The sequence below is a fragment of the Sardina pilchardus genome, chromosome 6, assembly GCF_963854185.1.
Source record: "Sardina pilchardus chromosome 6, fSarPil1.1, whole genome shotgun sequence".
Lineage (NCBI taxonomy): Eukaryota > Metazoa > Chordata > Actinopteri > Clupeiformes > Clupeidae > Sardina > Sardina pilchardus.
The window spans coordinates 20,291,443-20,307,012 of record NC_084999.1 but is presented as its reverse complement, the minus strand read 5'-3'; the positions used below and the strand labels follow the sequence as shown (position 1 = coordinate 20,307,012).

The following is a 15,570-nucleotide window of genomic DNA, read 5'->3' as shown; positions in this document are numbered from 1 at the left end:
ATAATTGTGAATTGAACGTTGCACGTAGTTGTAAGCAGTAAGCATTCAGCACAACTTAGTGGCAAGATTTAGAATGTTGCGGCTCGTCTCATCGCGAATCTTTGGTCTGAACTGTACTTCAACATTCCATGTTCCACTTCTACTTTGTGTTAGACTATGCATACCTGTTTATGGACCTATTGCGGTTCTTACTCCTGCGACGCTCGAATGTGTCATCGTCTGAGGATGAGGAAGAGGAGGTCGAGTCGCTGCTGTGGATGGCATGTCTTCGTCTGCAGGGAGGCACCACAAACAAACAAACAAGCAAACAAACAAACAGGTCACTTGCGGTGCTATGCATACTGGTGTTGACTTATGTTGCTTATAAGACCAGCTCCCATCCAAAGACCCTGGGAATGTGAGTAAAGGAAAAGGTCAAATAAAGGGGCTACTCTTTATCACCACAGACACAGACAGACACATACCCACAAGCACACAAACAAACAAACACACACACACACACTCATGCACACCAGAGTTTTGACTAACCAGCACCTGCCTACGATGAGGCGTGGCGGCAACAGAAGCAAAGGGAGAAAGGCCCAGGTTGGAGAGGGGGGGAAATCACATGCAGTTAAAGCCTTACAAGGAGACTATCCAGTCTAGCGGTGTGCGATCAGCGCACACTCAGTAGGAGGAGAGAGCCTTACCCATGAGTCTGAGTCCTGCTGACGCAATGGGACCGTTACAAGCACAGGAAATAAAAAGAAAAGGAGAAAAAAAAATCATAGATAACTCAGAAACATGCGGATCTTTCTCACAGTGTAGTCATTCAAGAGGCAAGTGAAAAGAAAAAAATCAAAGCAACAGAAAGAATGGAATTTGAAAGCTAATCTGGTGCTTTAAGCCATTCACTAAGACAGAGCAGAGTAGCAGCCACTACTTTCAGCACTACAGGCCCATGCAGTGTGTGTGTGTGTGTGTGTGTGTGTGTGTGTGTGTGTGTGTGTGTGTGTGTGTGTGTGTGTGTGTGTGTGTGTGTGTGGGACGGACCTGCTGCCACGCCTGCTGTTGTAGGGGCTTCTGGGCCCAGACGAGGGGAAGCTGTACCTCCGTCTGGATGGGGACGAGTGGCGCTTGAAGAAGATGCTCCGTTTCTTTGGCTCTGGAACATACAGTGTTACACTTTGTTTCATTAAGTTCAAAGCTAGTTTTGTCGCATATATATCATGCATTGAGTGGTACTTCAGAAGTAAATCCAAAACCTTAATGTTTAAAAATAGAAAGTCCTCAATGAGTGCAGAGTGGACCAACACGGTCTGACTGAGAAAGTTGTTGGGTGATCAAAGGAAGGCGTTCTACAAACGTTATAATTTCCCGCTCGGTTAGCTAGCACTGACACTAACCTTCCATGGGCGGCTGGTAGCGCACAACTGCTTTCCTCTGCCTGAGATCATAGCGCCTCTGGTTGTCTTCCTCTTCGTCCTCATCTTCATCGTCGTCCTCCTCCTCTTCCCCTTCTTCGTCGTCCTCATCATCCTCGTCATCCTCGTCGTCTTCATCTTCATCTGCTCCGTCATTTTCGCCTTCCTCTTCTTGTCCTTCCACATGGTTGTCGTCGTCCTCCTCATCTCCCTCCACCTCACTGAAATCTGAACATTCAGCTGTTAATTAGTGCTTCATTCATATCAAACAGGGCATACAAAGGAAACACACAGACACACACAAACACACACACAATAAACTTACCTCCATTGCCATTCTCTTGGTTATCTTCACCTTCATCAGTCATTGCTGAAGATCTCTTCCTCTTGGCTCCCTGGAAGATTCTCAGACTCTACAAATGATTAAAACAGGAGAATAACACAAATAAGTCACTATCTTCTATCCACCTTATTCCGTAGCCAACAATGGGGGTCGCCATGACACCGAAAACGGTCTATTTTAACGTGACGGTTGACAGTGCTTAACATCTCATAACGCATATAAAAGTAAACTTTTCTATTTTATATCGGTTATATATATGATGTAGTATATCCATGCTGAGAGCAGAATTGTCAAGATTTCTAAAGAAATCTAAGTTGAAGCATATTCTAGTTAGCTACCGAGAACGCACATGTAAACAGCATGAACGGAAGTTGAAAACAGTACTGGAACGATACATATTTCCGGGTTAAGGAATAAGGTGGATAAACATGTATTTAGAAATAAACAGAAATCAACACACTGGGCTGTCAGAGCTTTGTGCAACTCATGTCATTTTTAAATGTGCTAGAGGTCACTTGACTTGACTTGCGTAAGGAGCTCCATAAATGAGGGCATAATGTCTCACCTCATCGTTACCGTCTCTGCTCCTCAGCCTGCGCCTCATCTTCTGCATATCATCCATCTTCTGTAGGACGGCTTCGGCAGTGCTGTGCACACACACACACACACACACAAACACACACACACAGAGAAACAGACACACACAGGTGGTTCAATAGGTTTGCAAACATGCCAATTCTTGTGTGGCTCTAGTACATCTAGACCAATTAGGACATGGGTCTGGCAGTCTAGAAGTCCAATTACTGTGAGTAAAAAGGTTGCGTGTCCCAATGGTATCCAGTTATGGTGGGATGATGAACCAAAAGCTATTTTATTTTTCATAAAAGTCAGTAATAATGAGTGAAGGGAAGACAGACTGAGCTTCATAAGGAGCCCAATTAACCACATAGCAGAACACGAATGACACAGTCCTTTAGTTCACCATGTCCTGGACACTGGCACTAATTCAAGGCAGTCAGAACAGAAAAGCAAATGTCTATCCAGTAGATGTGATATTATATTCAGAGTATTCAAAAATAAAATATCATAAAAACAGTTTAATAATAAAATATATTGTACAATACAATATCATAAGGGTAAGCATGATTTGCAACAGCAGAGGTGCATGTATGTCTCAGAAAGAAAGTCCAGTGATAAGTCCTACATCACTACAGCAATGGTCTGGCATGAAGACGACCAATACATAGCCCTCTCCCCCACTTACTTGGTGATGAGTCGGTCATAGAGGACGGATTGGTTCCTGGCACTGAGCTTATATCTGGTGATTCTGGAGCTGCGTCGCAAAGCGCTGTCCACGTCTCGCTCCCGCAGAGCCGCCTGGTGCTTGCGCGAGGTGGGGGTGTCTTCCACATTGTCTGCAGCACAGCATGGAGTCAAATGAGCATGGAGACCCAGATCACAGCTACAGGGTAATGGTAAATGGACTGTATTTATATAACGCTTTTTTCAGCTCCAGGGAGCACCCAAAGCCCTTTACTCTGTCATGCCTCACATTCACCCACACACCGATGTGCAAGGCGCTAAAATGCACATCGGGAGCACTGGGGCCAAGTGTCTTTCTCAAGGACACTTCCACAGGGTCAGGAGGAGTTGGGCTCAAACCAGCAACTTTCCAGTTGCTGGACGAATCCTTTACCTCCTGAGCCACTGCCACCCCAGGGAGCTATGATGTTACATTGCTTGTGTTATGGGCTGTCAAAGTCTTTACCAGATTGCTCTCCTTGTGATGTCTTTCCTTCGGTTTGTAATCTTGGAGATTTCCTGGTAAACACATGAAGTTTGAATATACATGGGAATGTCTTCCAACAATCCACAATAAAATACTATTTTTTCTTTAATGACTGAAATTAGGTTAAATATATTCACTATAATTAAGTGATTATGTCAGAACAGAAAGGAAACTTAAATGTCACTGGTTATAGCATCAGGAGACAATACATTAATTTATTTGGAAGGTGATCAATAAATCAAACACACCTTAGAAAATGTTTCCCTTGATCTTCTGACTGTTGGGGGTCAGAGGCTGAACCATTCATATCGGCAAAGGTTACCATGCTCTTTTCTCTCAGCCCTTTTGCTCTAATGCTCCCTTCAGCCCTGTTCTCTTTTTTCACAGCCAGATAAGCCTGTACAAATAACACATTGCATTTACATGGCATTATTAAAGGTACCCAACGATGGGGGAACCTTATATACACATAAAACATGATTTGCATCATCACTCTGCTGTTTATCCAGACAGTTTCCTATGCATTCAAAACTTTGGCAAGTCTTTAAAGTTACTTTGGCCAAGCAGATAAACTTGCAAATGACCAGTTATGACACTATGCTATAATGTTAACGATACAATATTAAAACAGACAGTGACTGGCTAATTTCCAAATACACTGGATACAACGCAGCGCCTTTTGAGGCAGATAATACAACTTCCACAATAGCGCAAGGACCTAATCGATTTTATTGCTCTATGATCAGATGGCACTTAAAATAGTTCAATAACATCCAAGGGGTAACATTTAACTTAAGCTAACGTTGCATAGCTACTTCACGATAGGTAATTTAACATTAACGTTACCGTTGACCTAAGTTGTGCCATGGACAGTTGTGTATGTCATCATCAATGACCAGTGAATTGGCCTGGCGATATTGAACAGGCAAAAGTAAACTTGATAGCATTAAACATATTATCAGTTAAAAAAAACACATCGACTTCGACAGCCGAATTACGTTTTCTAACTTCAGGAGATTAGGTGCTAACAAAATAGCAAATTGCATGCTAACAAGCTAACGAGCCGAGGGGCTATGCTAAGGTTACTTTCATAAACTTTGGCTCAGCTGACGGTGTCAAAACAAACTTACAGGTAACGTAATGTGCTACTAAGATTGTGGCCTACGTCGCACTGTGACCCCAGATTCAATACAAACTGTCAAATTGATCACTTACATTTCCCGGGGTGCTGTCAGCGCTACTGAAGCTGTCATCAAGGCCCCTCTTTAGCCGCGCCGACTTTCGCTGTGGTGGATGCAAGGACAGAAACTCGGAGCTCGAATCCATATCAACGCTCTTTCCCGCAGCCGCTGGTTCTGCACCTCCAGTGCTGCTACGTAACATCACCATGTTGAATTATAGCACCTTTATCGTTCCTGAGAGAAAGTCACGGATTATACGATATGAACTAATAGGCGTCTGTTCATAATACTAACAATCTGAGAGCTAACCCGCTAAAACATTTCAAAACATTCCCGCTAGCTGCTCAGCGCTTGATTTCTGGCGCCACAAACGTCACTATAACCCGACAAGGTACGCGCAGTGAATATACATCCGACACAAAATATAGATCTCAGTTAACTAAGCTTTATGATTGACTGTCACTATTCCTCATTATTAGATCGTCTAAATGTGACAGTCTTTCAAGTACTGCACATTATTAGCAGTCATAGAAACATATTTTGTGTCGGTGAAGTAAAATTCTAAAAGATGTCCCGGTATGTTTTTTGGCGCGTAATGCACGACGCACGGATATCAAATGTAATTGGCTGAAACAGGGCAAACCCTCATTCGGCACCATGTCAAGCCCCAAAAGCTTGCTCGTCCGGACTATTTCGGCGGTAGATGAATGGACAAGATTATTCACTTACCACAATAACAATGTTATATGTACGTGGTGAAAGCCTACACACTTTAGGCACAGCACTAAGACACATTTCTATGCATAATCATCTTTTTAAATAAATATAGCTCCTTGTTTTGAGTCATGGGCCTTTTTGTTAGGGGTGTCAGTTATATAAGGCAAGGCCTGGCTTTGCCAACAATAACAACAACATTCTGAAAGTTGTTGAGTCTACACATTTGATAGTGTGTATTTCTACTTGGATTTAAAAAAACAAATAAAATAGGATATGTTAAAACTGTGTGTTTACAAATATTAGCACTTATTATGCATCCCATTTCCGTGCACCAGTAGAATATGATTATTAAAAGCCTTGCTCTTCGCTCTTCGTAAATGTCAGATATGATGGCCATGTCCACACTCTCATCCCATGGTCTGTGTTGCTTACCCATGAAAAGTACATAAAAAGCAAATTCGCGGGTGGACTTTTATTTTATTTATTTTATTTTTTTGTCAACAAAAAAAAAACTCACGTTATAAAAATGCTGTGAAACTGCTAATACAGTATTAATGTTCCATCACATGAAATATTACACACAAGTTGTTAAGCGATAGCGGCGAGGTAGTCCTTGACCTCAGCGGGGGAGAGTCGTCTGAATCCGTTCTCATTGCAGATGCCGACTTCAATGTTGTCTTCTGTCATTTGACCCTCAAAACTTTCCTGTAACACAATAGTCAGGATGACATAATTAGACACCAACCATTTTCCGATCAGAATAAGGGTGATCACTGAAATATTGTAACACTATTTCAAATGCAAAGCAACATTCCACCTACAAATGGGATTCCTGAATCAGAACCCATTTGTTCACCAATTCAAGTTGCCCCCTCAACAATTAAGGCCTTTATTTTTGTCGTAAGATTATTACAGTATATCTGCACAAAAGATACAATTAAAGCATAGGGTTTGCTTGAGACTATTCCCATACAATACATATAATTCAAAGTCATTCCGCTAAAACTTATGGGTGTTTATGTCTTTCAAAATGTGTCATACATTGGTTGATAAATACATACTTTGTATTATTACACAACTTGTCTTAAAATATTAGGTGAAGAAAATTTAACCTGATTTAATAAGAAAATTCCACGTTTCCACATATACCTCAGCTGAGGTCTCAGCATTGAAAATAAGCCAATTTAATTGCAAAAGATCATTATTGCAAATGAAATTGTTACATACTATTCTCGACCCTATTCAAACAAATACTGTTTTCATAACGCGTCATTCCTGCAACATTTTAGTAAAACAAATCTAGTTTCTAAGGCAACAGAAATCAGCCAATGATCATATGGGGGCAAATTCTCTCATGTGTGTAAAGGTGCGTACGTTAAATAAAGGGCCCATTGACGCACCAAGGAGACAGTAACGCGCTTTGGAAGGAGCTACTCCAAAATCCAGGCCTTGCTTATGTATAAAACTTGTGCACGCATTCTGCCACTGAATATTCGGAGGGCTGTATTAAGGGCGAGCGCCACTACAAGGTGAAACAGCATATTGCTCAATGTCGGCAGTAAGCCTAGTTCCAAAAACATTTAGGTTAGAAAATTACAAATGAATGTTAAATTTGGTGCTTCATATGTTGATACGGTTGACAATTATAGGGTCACAAGGTACCATACAGTATTTCCGGACATTACCTTATCAATGAGGCTACATGGTTGAATAGGGAAAAAGCCGCTATAATCGACCCCATTTGGATATTGGAGCTTACCGACGGTGCAATAATTAATCATGTTCCACACTGAAATCTTGACGGCTATGTGTAATGTTGTGTACATGTATTACAAAATGTGAAGTTCAAAATAAAATTATATTGGGCTTGATTTGTTTTTAGATAATTTAGGCATAAGGGCATCAGAAGTGTAGTTGCATTTTCGCTACAGATCCTCTAAAAAGAGTAAGGCATTGAACTTACTTTCAGAGTCAAAATGGCTGTGTGGATGGCATCCTCCAATTCCAGATCCTCGTTGTATCTACAGATGGGATAATAATACAATAAGTTAATTCACATAAAACATATAATGTGTAGTGATAGTGAATGAAGACCCCATTTGTGGTGCTATTTACAAAAGCTCGTAGTATGTTCCATGCTCTTAAACTTGAAGACCACGACAGACATTTAAATGACCAGACCAACACTATACCTAAGTACATATTGTATATTCCCTATTTTCAGGTAGAAAGGAGCATATTTCAATGTTTTAATACCTTTTCTCAAGGAAGGTTTTCCCATTCACATAGTTCTTCCCCATAGCTGTGGCTTTCCAGGCAAAATAAGCACCCTGTAAAATTAAGATGCAATAAAAATGTTAGAACATTGCTCACATTCTTGACTATTTCTGACATATTTAAAGTTGATAAAGCTGATAAATCATTCAAACATTTAAAATGACTTTACTTACTCTTCTACTCCATTACTCTATTTACCAACAGAGGTAGGTAGGGCTACATTTGACTACATTTTCATTGGCGTGTTCTTTTACTCAAATCCATTTGTGAGCAGCAAATAGTAGTATTGTGCATCTAAATATTTCAGCCAGTGGAATAAAATGAGCAAAGAAATTGGCATTAACAGAACTACAAATACTCACTGAAGGGTCAGACTGGAAAAGGTAGGGACGGTCTTCATCCCATCCAGCGATCAGGAGAGACACTCCAAAGGGACGAACACCCCTGCAACAAGACATGGATGAGATATCTTAATGTACAAGCAGCTTTAACCTTTAAAAGAAAATGCTATTGTATTGGGCTGGACACTCAATTCACTCATTTCCATACATTAAACTCTTAGAGAATCCTTTCAGAAGACCGGACGTGACTTGGATGAGATATCGCAGAATTTTGCTTATGGTTTAAGTGTCCTTGCTATTCGTTAAAATGATGACTGTTTTTAGTGCCAGAAATCACATACTGTAAGGAGGTATCCCTTACATTTCTGTAAATTTCAACACAAGGAAGCATGGGAACTTGTCGTTTCAGCATAATGTTTCTAACTCCCTCTCAATCCTCTCCAAGCCTGCTTACAGCTGTTAGGGTCGGGTGTTCCTTTGTTATGGCACACTTCCTGGAATCGTCTCATCTTTGAAAGACTTAACTCCCTCTCGGTACTGCTCTTCCTTGCTCATCCTTAATGGCAGGATGGCCAGACGGACCAGAGCATGTTCAAATGGGCTGCAAGATTCATCTAGGCCCGTATTAACTACTAAGAATCTTAAAGCTAAAAGATCCTAACTGGTGGATTTAGGAGAAGCTCCTAAAAATAATGGGCGTGTCAGGCTCCTAATTTTATTGACAAGGAGTAATTCACAAAACATCTCAGCGCTAACAAAGTATTTTAGTGCTAACAGTAGCAGCTAAGTCTGGGACAGATTAGAAGTAGTCAGATTCCTAACTTGCGAAGACCTATCCACAAACAATCATAGGCCTACGCAGACATTTGTAGCATTCCACTTCGCAATGCTTTTGAAATGCACAGGCTGAATCACAGGAGATCTTAATCATGAGTGAACAATTGTGCATTGTGCATTAATGGATGCAATAAAGCCACCAACAACCAAAATCATTCACTGTCAAGATGTAAACTAAATGTAACATTTCACTCTAAATCAAAATAAATTGCCTCTTGTCTGTGCAAACATGTCTTCATACAGATTAATTTACAAAAAAGTTGCAAAGATATTGCATCAGTCCATAGTGTAATCAATTACTACGCTATTTGCTTTGTAGCCCATCATCTGTATTTAGTTATTTATTTGTTTATCTATCTCGTCATTTGTGGTAGGCTACTTTTGGAGTGCATATTCCTTCTCACTAGCAAAGACCTGTCACTCATCAGCCAATCACCATGGCCACTGCAAGCAAGTTCATGCATGAGAAATGACGTAAACCATAGCAACTGATCTTAGGAGCGGTCATTTTTCTTACTAAAAGTTGGTCTCAGAAGCTCATAGAATGGGTTAAGAGCAAACTCCTAGTTAAAAACTTTAAGAACGATTTAGGAGTAACATAAAATGCTTTGTGAATTTTGAGGTTTCCATGCTAATGGTGCGAGTTTGACCGCTTATTTTGCCAACAGTGCATGCACACTAGGCCTTTTTTCACCGACAGAGAACCGGCTCCGTTCCCGTTCGCGAACCAACATTTGAACCGTTCGTCGCGTTTTCACCAAACAAAAGCCGGTTCGGAACGTGGCACCTAGGTTCGGAAGTTGAACCAAAAAATAGTTGTTTTTTCCTGCAAACCGGAGTGGGCGGGTCATTGCGTCTTTCAGAGGGAAGAAGGCTAAAAGCATGAGTTTTCCGTCCTCATCAACTGTTGTCATGAGTAAACAAAACGATTCAACTAGCATTACACTGCAGACGTTGACTAGCATTTTAAACAGCTAGTTTCTGCCGTTTTTATGGGACAACTGGTCATATCATTCTCCCGTTTATGCATCTCATTAACTTTTGATTTTGCATGCACCACCCATTGTTGACGACACATCCTTGGTTCTGTTCAGAACTGGTGTAAATGCGGGCTGGTTCACTAGATAGCACCACGGTTCAAAGAATTCTGAACGGCACCAGTTAAACACCAGGTTCGTTTTCGGTGAAAAAACGCCTACTGTGGCCAGGGCAAAGTCAGATGCACAAAGTTGGCAGAGTCAGGCAAAAGTTAGTTAATGAAAGAGAGACAGCTAGATCAAAATTTGAAACTGATTGCATGTGATCTATTTATTCAAATGAACTTCACCGAAGAGGTCTTGCCCATTTCAGAGTCAAACGTGTTTCTGATTCACCGCAGCTTTGAGGCTATGCATGCAACAAATTCCTCTTTATTCAACAGGTAAAAACAGGCACAGATGGATACAAAGGATCTGAAAAGCAGTTCCATGGGGATCCAAGTAGACTAAGCACGTTCCAAGACAACAATGTGCATTGTAATAACATAACACAAACAACAAAGACATTGATGATTACCCCCTATGAAAAGCTGAACAACTAGTGAAACTTTAGAATGCTTAACTGCTTGATATTTTGAACTGCAGAGCACTTTCAGGTCAGTTCAACCATGTCAGTGGTAATGCCATTGGTAGAGTACTCACCCTGACTGTGTGTACTCCTGCATGACTGAGGCCACCCTCTGTACAAGCTGTCCAGTGGGAATGGGCTCCTGATAAACCAGGAAGTACTGCTGGGCCAGTTTCCGTGCTCTTCTCACAAGAACCCTGTCATCAAACAATTCAGAGTTTAAGAATACAGATCAAGAATACCATACTATGTGATCTACTCTCACAGCGATTGACAGCATTTACAATCAATCCTTATCCAACTTCTGTAGCAAATCTACCATCAAACAATAGTATGGATCGTCATTATTATATTCAATAAATATCAAATCGATGTTAGCCATCAAGGAGCCATTCGCACCTGTAGTCTGGACCCATTCCGCTGTACACCATGCCGATGTGCTTAGTTATGGGCTCCACTTTGTGAACACTCTGCTCATCATAGAGTATGGACTTCTGTTTCTTTTCTGTTGCTAAAACAACCCCGTTTGCAGCTAAAGGAAGGAGGGATATGTGGTTAATAAAACGTTTGCCTGTTGTACATCAGAATAAATAAAGTAAAGGGCATTCTGATATGGTATAAACACTTTCAAGTAGGGCTGTGCAATTAATCGATTTTTAATCGTAATCGAGATTATTATTTTAAATCGTAATCTAATGTGAAATCGTAAAAATCGATTTTTCACTTTAACTAGGGTAATAACGGTACTTCTGTTTGCAAGTGTTGAATTTTGCGTCAAAAGTTCAAAAAAGTTTCTTAATATCAATCATTTAAAATGAATTTATTAATAATTCATATGGTTTAACAAGAGCAAGATTTGCACTTAAATCCCAATGGGGAAATTATTTGCAAAATGTTCAATAAAAAACAGCATATTTCAAACAAATTCTTGCCTTTTGTCATTTCAAAAATAATCGTAATCGTAATCGAAAATCGGATTTTGAGAAAAGAAAATCGAGATTTTATTTTTAGGCAAAATCGAACAGCCCTACTTTCAAGTATATGTTTCAGGTGGCAGAGATTCATGGGTCATCTCTTATGTTGCCCCACTTAATACCTTTAATTCCAACTGATGGAGCTCCTGCAGCAACAGCAGCAAGAGCATATTCAATCTGCACCAATTTGCCCGAAGGGCTGGGGGGAATTAAAAACAAACATCAATTAAACAGTGCATACATAATACGTACATGATACCATTATGTTAATAGCTAAAGCCATTAACAGCGCATAAGTGACTGACTAACGTTTTAAGTACCGTTACAGTTAGATGCTACCGTTGACGTTAATGTGGACGACTCGTTCTCGAACCACGTTTACATAAGACACAATGGGTCCAACAGGAAATATAATTTGTTAACCTATTATACACACGTAATGCATCGTTCAGTACCCATATGTGTGTTCTGTGTATATCTTGGCTAACTAGCTAGCAATAGTGTAGATAACTGAAAGTGAAAGCCAGTTATCTACACTGAAGAAATCTAGCAAAGTGAGGAAACTAGCTAAGTTAGCTCGCTAGCTATGACACGCAGCGGATTTGATGTCCAAACTCTGTAACGTTAGTTGACAAATGAACGAAATGATGAGGCCAGTTAGTGAAATATATTAGTCCAAACAAAAAACATTAGATTCTAAATAGGGCAAAAATACTGCTCCCAATTAGCCATCAACTTCATGGTATCGCACAATTGCAGGCCGACAGTGACTCTGCACTTGCTAATAATGCGGCTAACGAGCTAACTACCCAGAAACATGCTCTGGGTTTGCGTCTAGAGTAGTTCACCAACATTGTAACAATATCATATACCACCCTGTTCCATAAGAAGGCGATAACGTAGTTTATATTGTTTTTAAAAAGTCGTAAGTTGTCTACCTGAATGTGGTGAGGGAGAAACTGTAACCTCTTTCAGCCATGTCTGCACTGTAGCTGTTGTCTGATCTCCGTCAAAGGGGTTGATACAAGCGATTGGCAGAGGGATTTTGACGGCATGCTAAAGATGCTTATGGGTAATGAAGTTCACAATCTACTGTATTCAATGTTTTATTTTGATGTTTTATTTTGTCTTGCAATATTGAGATTTAGTTTTAATCATTCCCATTTGTTTAATTGTGGGTTTTGTCAGCATGACATGTATTTCACGTGAATGGTAAATGTCACTGTTGTTTAATACACATTCAATTTAAGAATACTTCGATTCCCATAATGCCCTACGTCTCGTTGCGCAGCCGCAGTCCATCTGGCATAGTTTTACAGTACAGATTTGTGTGACCGTGAAGATGTGTGGACGCATGTTCTCTTTCTGTAGTCGTTAAGCTTCTATACATCTCTGTAAGAAAATGAGCCTTTTAGGTCTTTTTAGCTTCCTCAGACGGTCTTTGCAACGAGCTGCAGCTACGCTGACAGACACTGCAGGCTTTGACAGAAATTTCGGTGAGTCAGATATGTAAACTTTAGCTAGCTAACATTAGTATTAGCAAGCTAGCCTGTGTATCAATAACGTTAATGTATTACTTAACCTCTCCAGGTAAGGAGGCTGGTTATGACTGGGTTTGAATTAGCTACAGCTTTTAGGAGTAATTGCATATGATTATGTGACCTACTGAATCTTGATTGCAGTGAATAATTCAAATGTATGCTAAAGCTATAACAATTTAGAAAACAATTGCATGTTTGAGACAGCAAGCAATTTATATCCTGTCAGGTACACTGTTAGGTTAAGATGTCAACGTATGAACATGTTGTTGGTAGTCTGCCACAGTGCCAAAGACACTTCCAAGGCATGGACTCTACAACACTTTCTACCACTGTAGTCTGTAATTTCACTACATGAATTCCGAGGTCAAAGCAACACCGAGGAAGTCCTTGTAACCATCTTTGGATCAATAAGCAATATGTGCAGCACGGCAGTGTATCTTCTTTTTTTGAAAGATGGCACTTGCATTGTGTAATGTTGAAATACCATGAAAGGGTATACTAGGAGGTGGGTAAGTGTGATATTTACATTAACATGAATATTGGGTACAGGGTTTCCCAGCAGATACTCTCTCAGTGCAACACAGTCCCTCCACAGTGCAATTTGTTGTCATATTTTGTATGTGGTATACACACCTTTCAAAACTGGACCCAGAAACTGACCTGAAACTGTTGCAAGGTCCAGTTCTGAATCTTGTGTGACGACTATTGCTAGCACCCTATATTGGGGATGACATAAGCTCTCTGTCTCGTCTGCAGCTAGCTATGCATCCTTGTTTGCAGCATGGTGTGATGCACTGTGTGTTGGGAGCTGTGCACAGTAGCCCGTCTGTATGTTCGGACCGGACATGATGGACTTCACTGTGACCTTTGGGTACCAAACACCCCAATGTTTGTTTGGACACCCTGTCGTTGCATCAAGCGTTGCCACTCCGTCGTCCACTATTGGTTGCTGCTCTGGAACACCAATGTTTATGATTTTGGTGATGTTCTGATTCATCTGGCAATAGAGATACAGACCTCACTGAGGTGTTTGTAATGAAGACGAACAATGAAACTACTGAAAACACATGAAACAACTTACAAACCCCCTCAATTGCCAATGGTAAAAGGCTCAGTAGTACGCTCATGATAGTTGGCGATAAATTCAGTTCATCTGTGAGTGGTCATAATGTTTTGCTCATTGGTGTATGATGTGTAATCTGTATAACATAAATATGTGTTTCTTTGAATGTCATAGGTCATCTACAAAACTGGATACCCAACATGTATTGAATACATACACGAATACTCCAACTAATCTGTGATTTTGATTTTAAAGCTCCAGCGTTGGCAGTTCATGGTCCTGCTGTTCTACCCCAACCTGCGGAAGATGGGGAGCCGGCACCCAGCTTCCTGGACAGCATATTCTGGATGGCTGTTCCAAAAAAGAGGCGTTCAATTGAGATCAATCGCACAAGAAGAAGAGCACCACAGAAATTAATTAGAGTGAAGGTATGACACTTCAAAATATGATTTCAGTGATATAAGCACATTTAAATAATTTGCGACCTTGCCAACAAGCTGGGTTTGGGTTTTTACATGAGTGTTTATAAATGTGCCTGTAAGTGGCAGCTACAGTATATGGCACACCTCTTGTTAATGGCTAAGAGAGTAATTACAGTTTGATGCAACGACCGTGGCAACAGTGTCTGAGCCAGGGGTGAAGTTCTTGCATCAACCATTTCAAAGTTACTTTTTATTCTTCCTTTTTAGGGTTATATTTATATAATGAATTGTGAAAGAACATGGCAAAGCCTAGGTGAAAGAGTTTTCATGTCAAGTCAAGTGAAGTCATTTTATTTATATAGCGCATTTAACGTGCACAGAGTACAACCCAAAGCGCTTCACAAAGACAATGTGTTTTGGAATTGCTAGTGCACAGTATGCCTGCTTGTTAAAATACTGTAGGACAGTGGTTGTTGTATATTACCACCTATGGTACAGTATGAAACATACTGGTTTGAATGCTAGTTTGCATAGTTTTCATTTTTTTGTAACTAATTGTATTGTTTGTAGTGTCTTGTTCCCAAGTGAGGGTCATTGTGCATTTGTTTATCTCCCCCACAGTCAAACATTGAGCCGTGTCTAGAGTGTGGCCACCTAAAGCAAACGTACGCACTTTGTGGGTACTGCTACGCCAAGGTGCGCATAGAGACCGGACAGATTCGCAAACAGATACATGCCATGGAGGGAAAGCCCCTGAACACTCCTGCCGTGGAGACTGTGATCGTGTACGACGGTGAGACTCCAAGGGAATATGACAAGGACAAGAGGGTCGTGGAGCGACCCAGAAAGCGACCCTCCTGGTTCAGCCTAAGCTAAGCTTGGGTTAGTTGTGCCGTGCTACTTGGTTTGCTTTTTTGTCAGACTGTGTGAGATCACTGTGGATCATTGTGAGATAATTTGCAATAAATTGCCATTGTGTATATAGACAACACCTCCTGGAGTCTTTAATTCGTGTCTTTATTAATCACTGATTATACGACACAACAGTACAGAATCAAAGCATTGTTTCCCCTCCCA

General features: G+C 40.6%; 3 protein-coding genes across 5 annotated transcripts in view; 1 reads left to right on the top strand and 2 right to left on the bottom strand.

Moving 5' to 3' along the window:
- The window catches only part of LOC134082898 (ATPase family AAA domain-containing protein 2-like), an 18,795-nt gene extending 13,689 nt beyond the window's left edge, over positions 1–5,106 (bottom strand). Inside the window, exons 1-10 of one of the 3 annotated variants that reach the window (XM_062538935.1) lie at positions 4,751–5,106; positions 3,784–3,932; positions 3,515–3,567; positions 3,011–3,161; positions 2,312–2,393; positions 1,729–1,816; positions 1,386–1,631; positions 1,033–1,144; positions 690–704; positions 165–272 (exon numbers count right to left, since the gene is read on the bottom strand). In XM_062538935.1, the coding sequence (XP_062394919.1) occupies positions 165–272; positions 690–704; positions 1,033–1,144; positions 1,386–1,631; positions 1,729–1,816; positions 2,312–2,393; positions 3,011–3,161; positions 3,515–3,567; positions 3,784–3,932; positions 4,751–4,924 (1,178 nt within the window). In that variant the 5' untranslated portion in view covers positions 4,925–5,106. The remainder of the gene's footprint in view (positions 1–164; positions 273–689; positions 705–1,032; positions 1,145–1,385; positions 1,632–1,728; positions 1,817–2,311; positions 2,394–3,010; positions 3,162–3,514; positions 3,568–3,783; positions 3,933–4,750) is intronic. The other 2 variants (XM_062538936.1, XM_062538937.1) reach the window with 2 other exon arrangements.
- A 797-nt stretch (positions 5,107–5,903) lies between these two features.
- Positions 5,904–12,532, bottom strand: psma2a (proteasome 20S subunit alpha 2a). The gene is made up of 8 exons (XM_062538934.1): positions 12,406–12,532; positions 11,590–11,666; positions 10,893–11,025; positions 10,568–10,690; positions 8,073–8,154; positions 7,690–7,763; positions 7,397–7,454; positions 5,904–6,138 (listed from the first exon to the last, which is right to left on the bottom strand). The coding sequence occupies exons 1-8, from the start codon at positions 12,444–12,446 to the stop codon at positions 6,022–6,024; spliced, it is 705 nt and encodes a 234-aa protein (XP_062394918.1). The 5' UTR covers positions 12,447–12,532; the 3' UTR covers positions 5,904–6,021.
- A 241-nt stretch (positions 12,533–12,773) lies between these two features.
- On the top strand, positions 12,774–15,484 carry mrpl32 (mitochondrial ribosomal protein L32). The gene is made up of 3 exons (XM_062537749.1): positions 12,774–12,963; positions 14,327–14,499; positions 15,115–15,484. The coding sequence occupies exons 1-3, from the start codon at positions 12,870–12,872 to the stop codon at positions 15,367–15,369; spliced, it is 522 nt and encodes a 173-aa protein (XP_062393733.1). The 5' UTR covers positions 12,774–12,869; the 3' UTR covers positions 15,370–15,484.
- Positions 15,485–15,570: the final 86 nt, after the last annotated feature.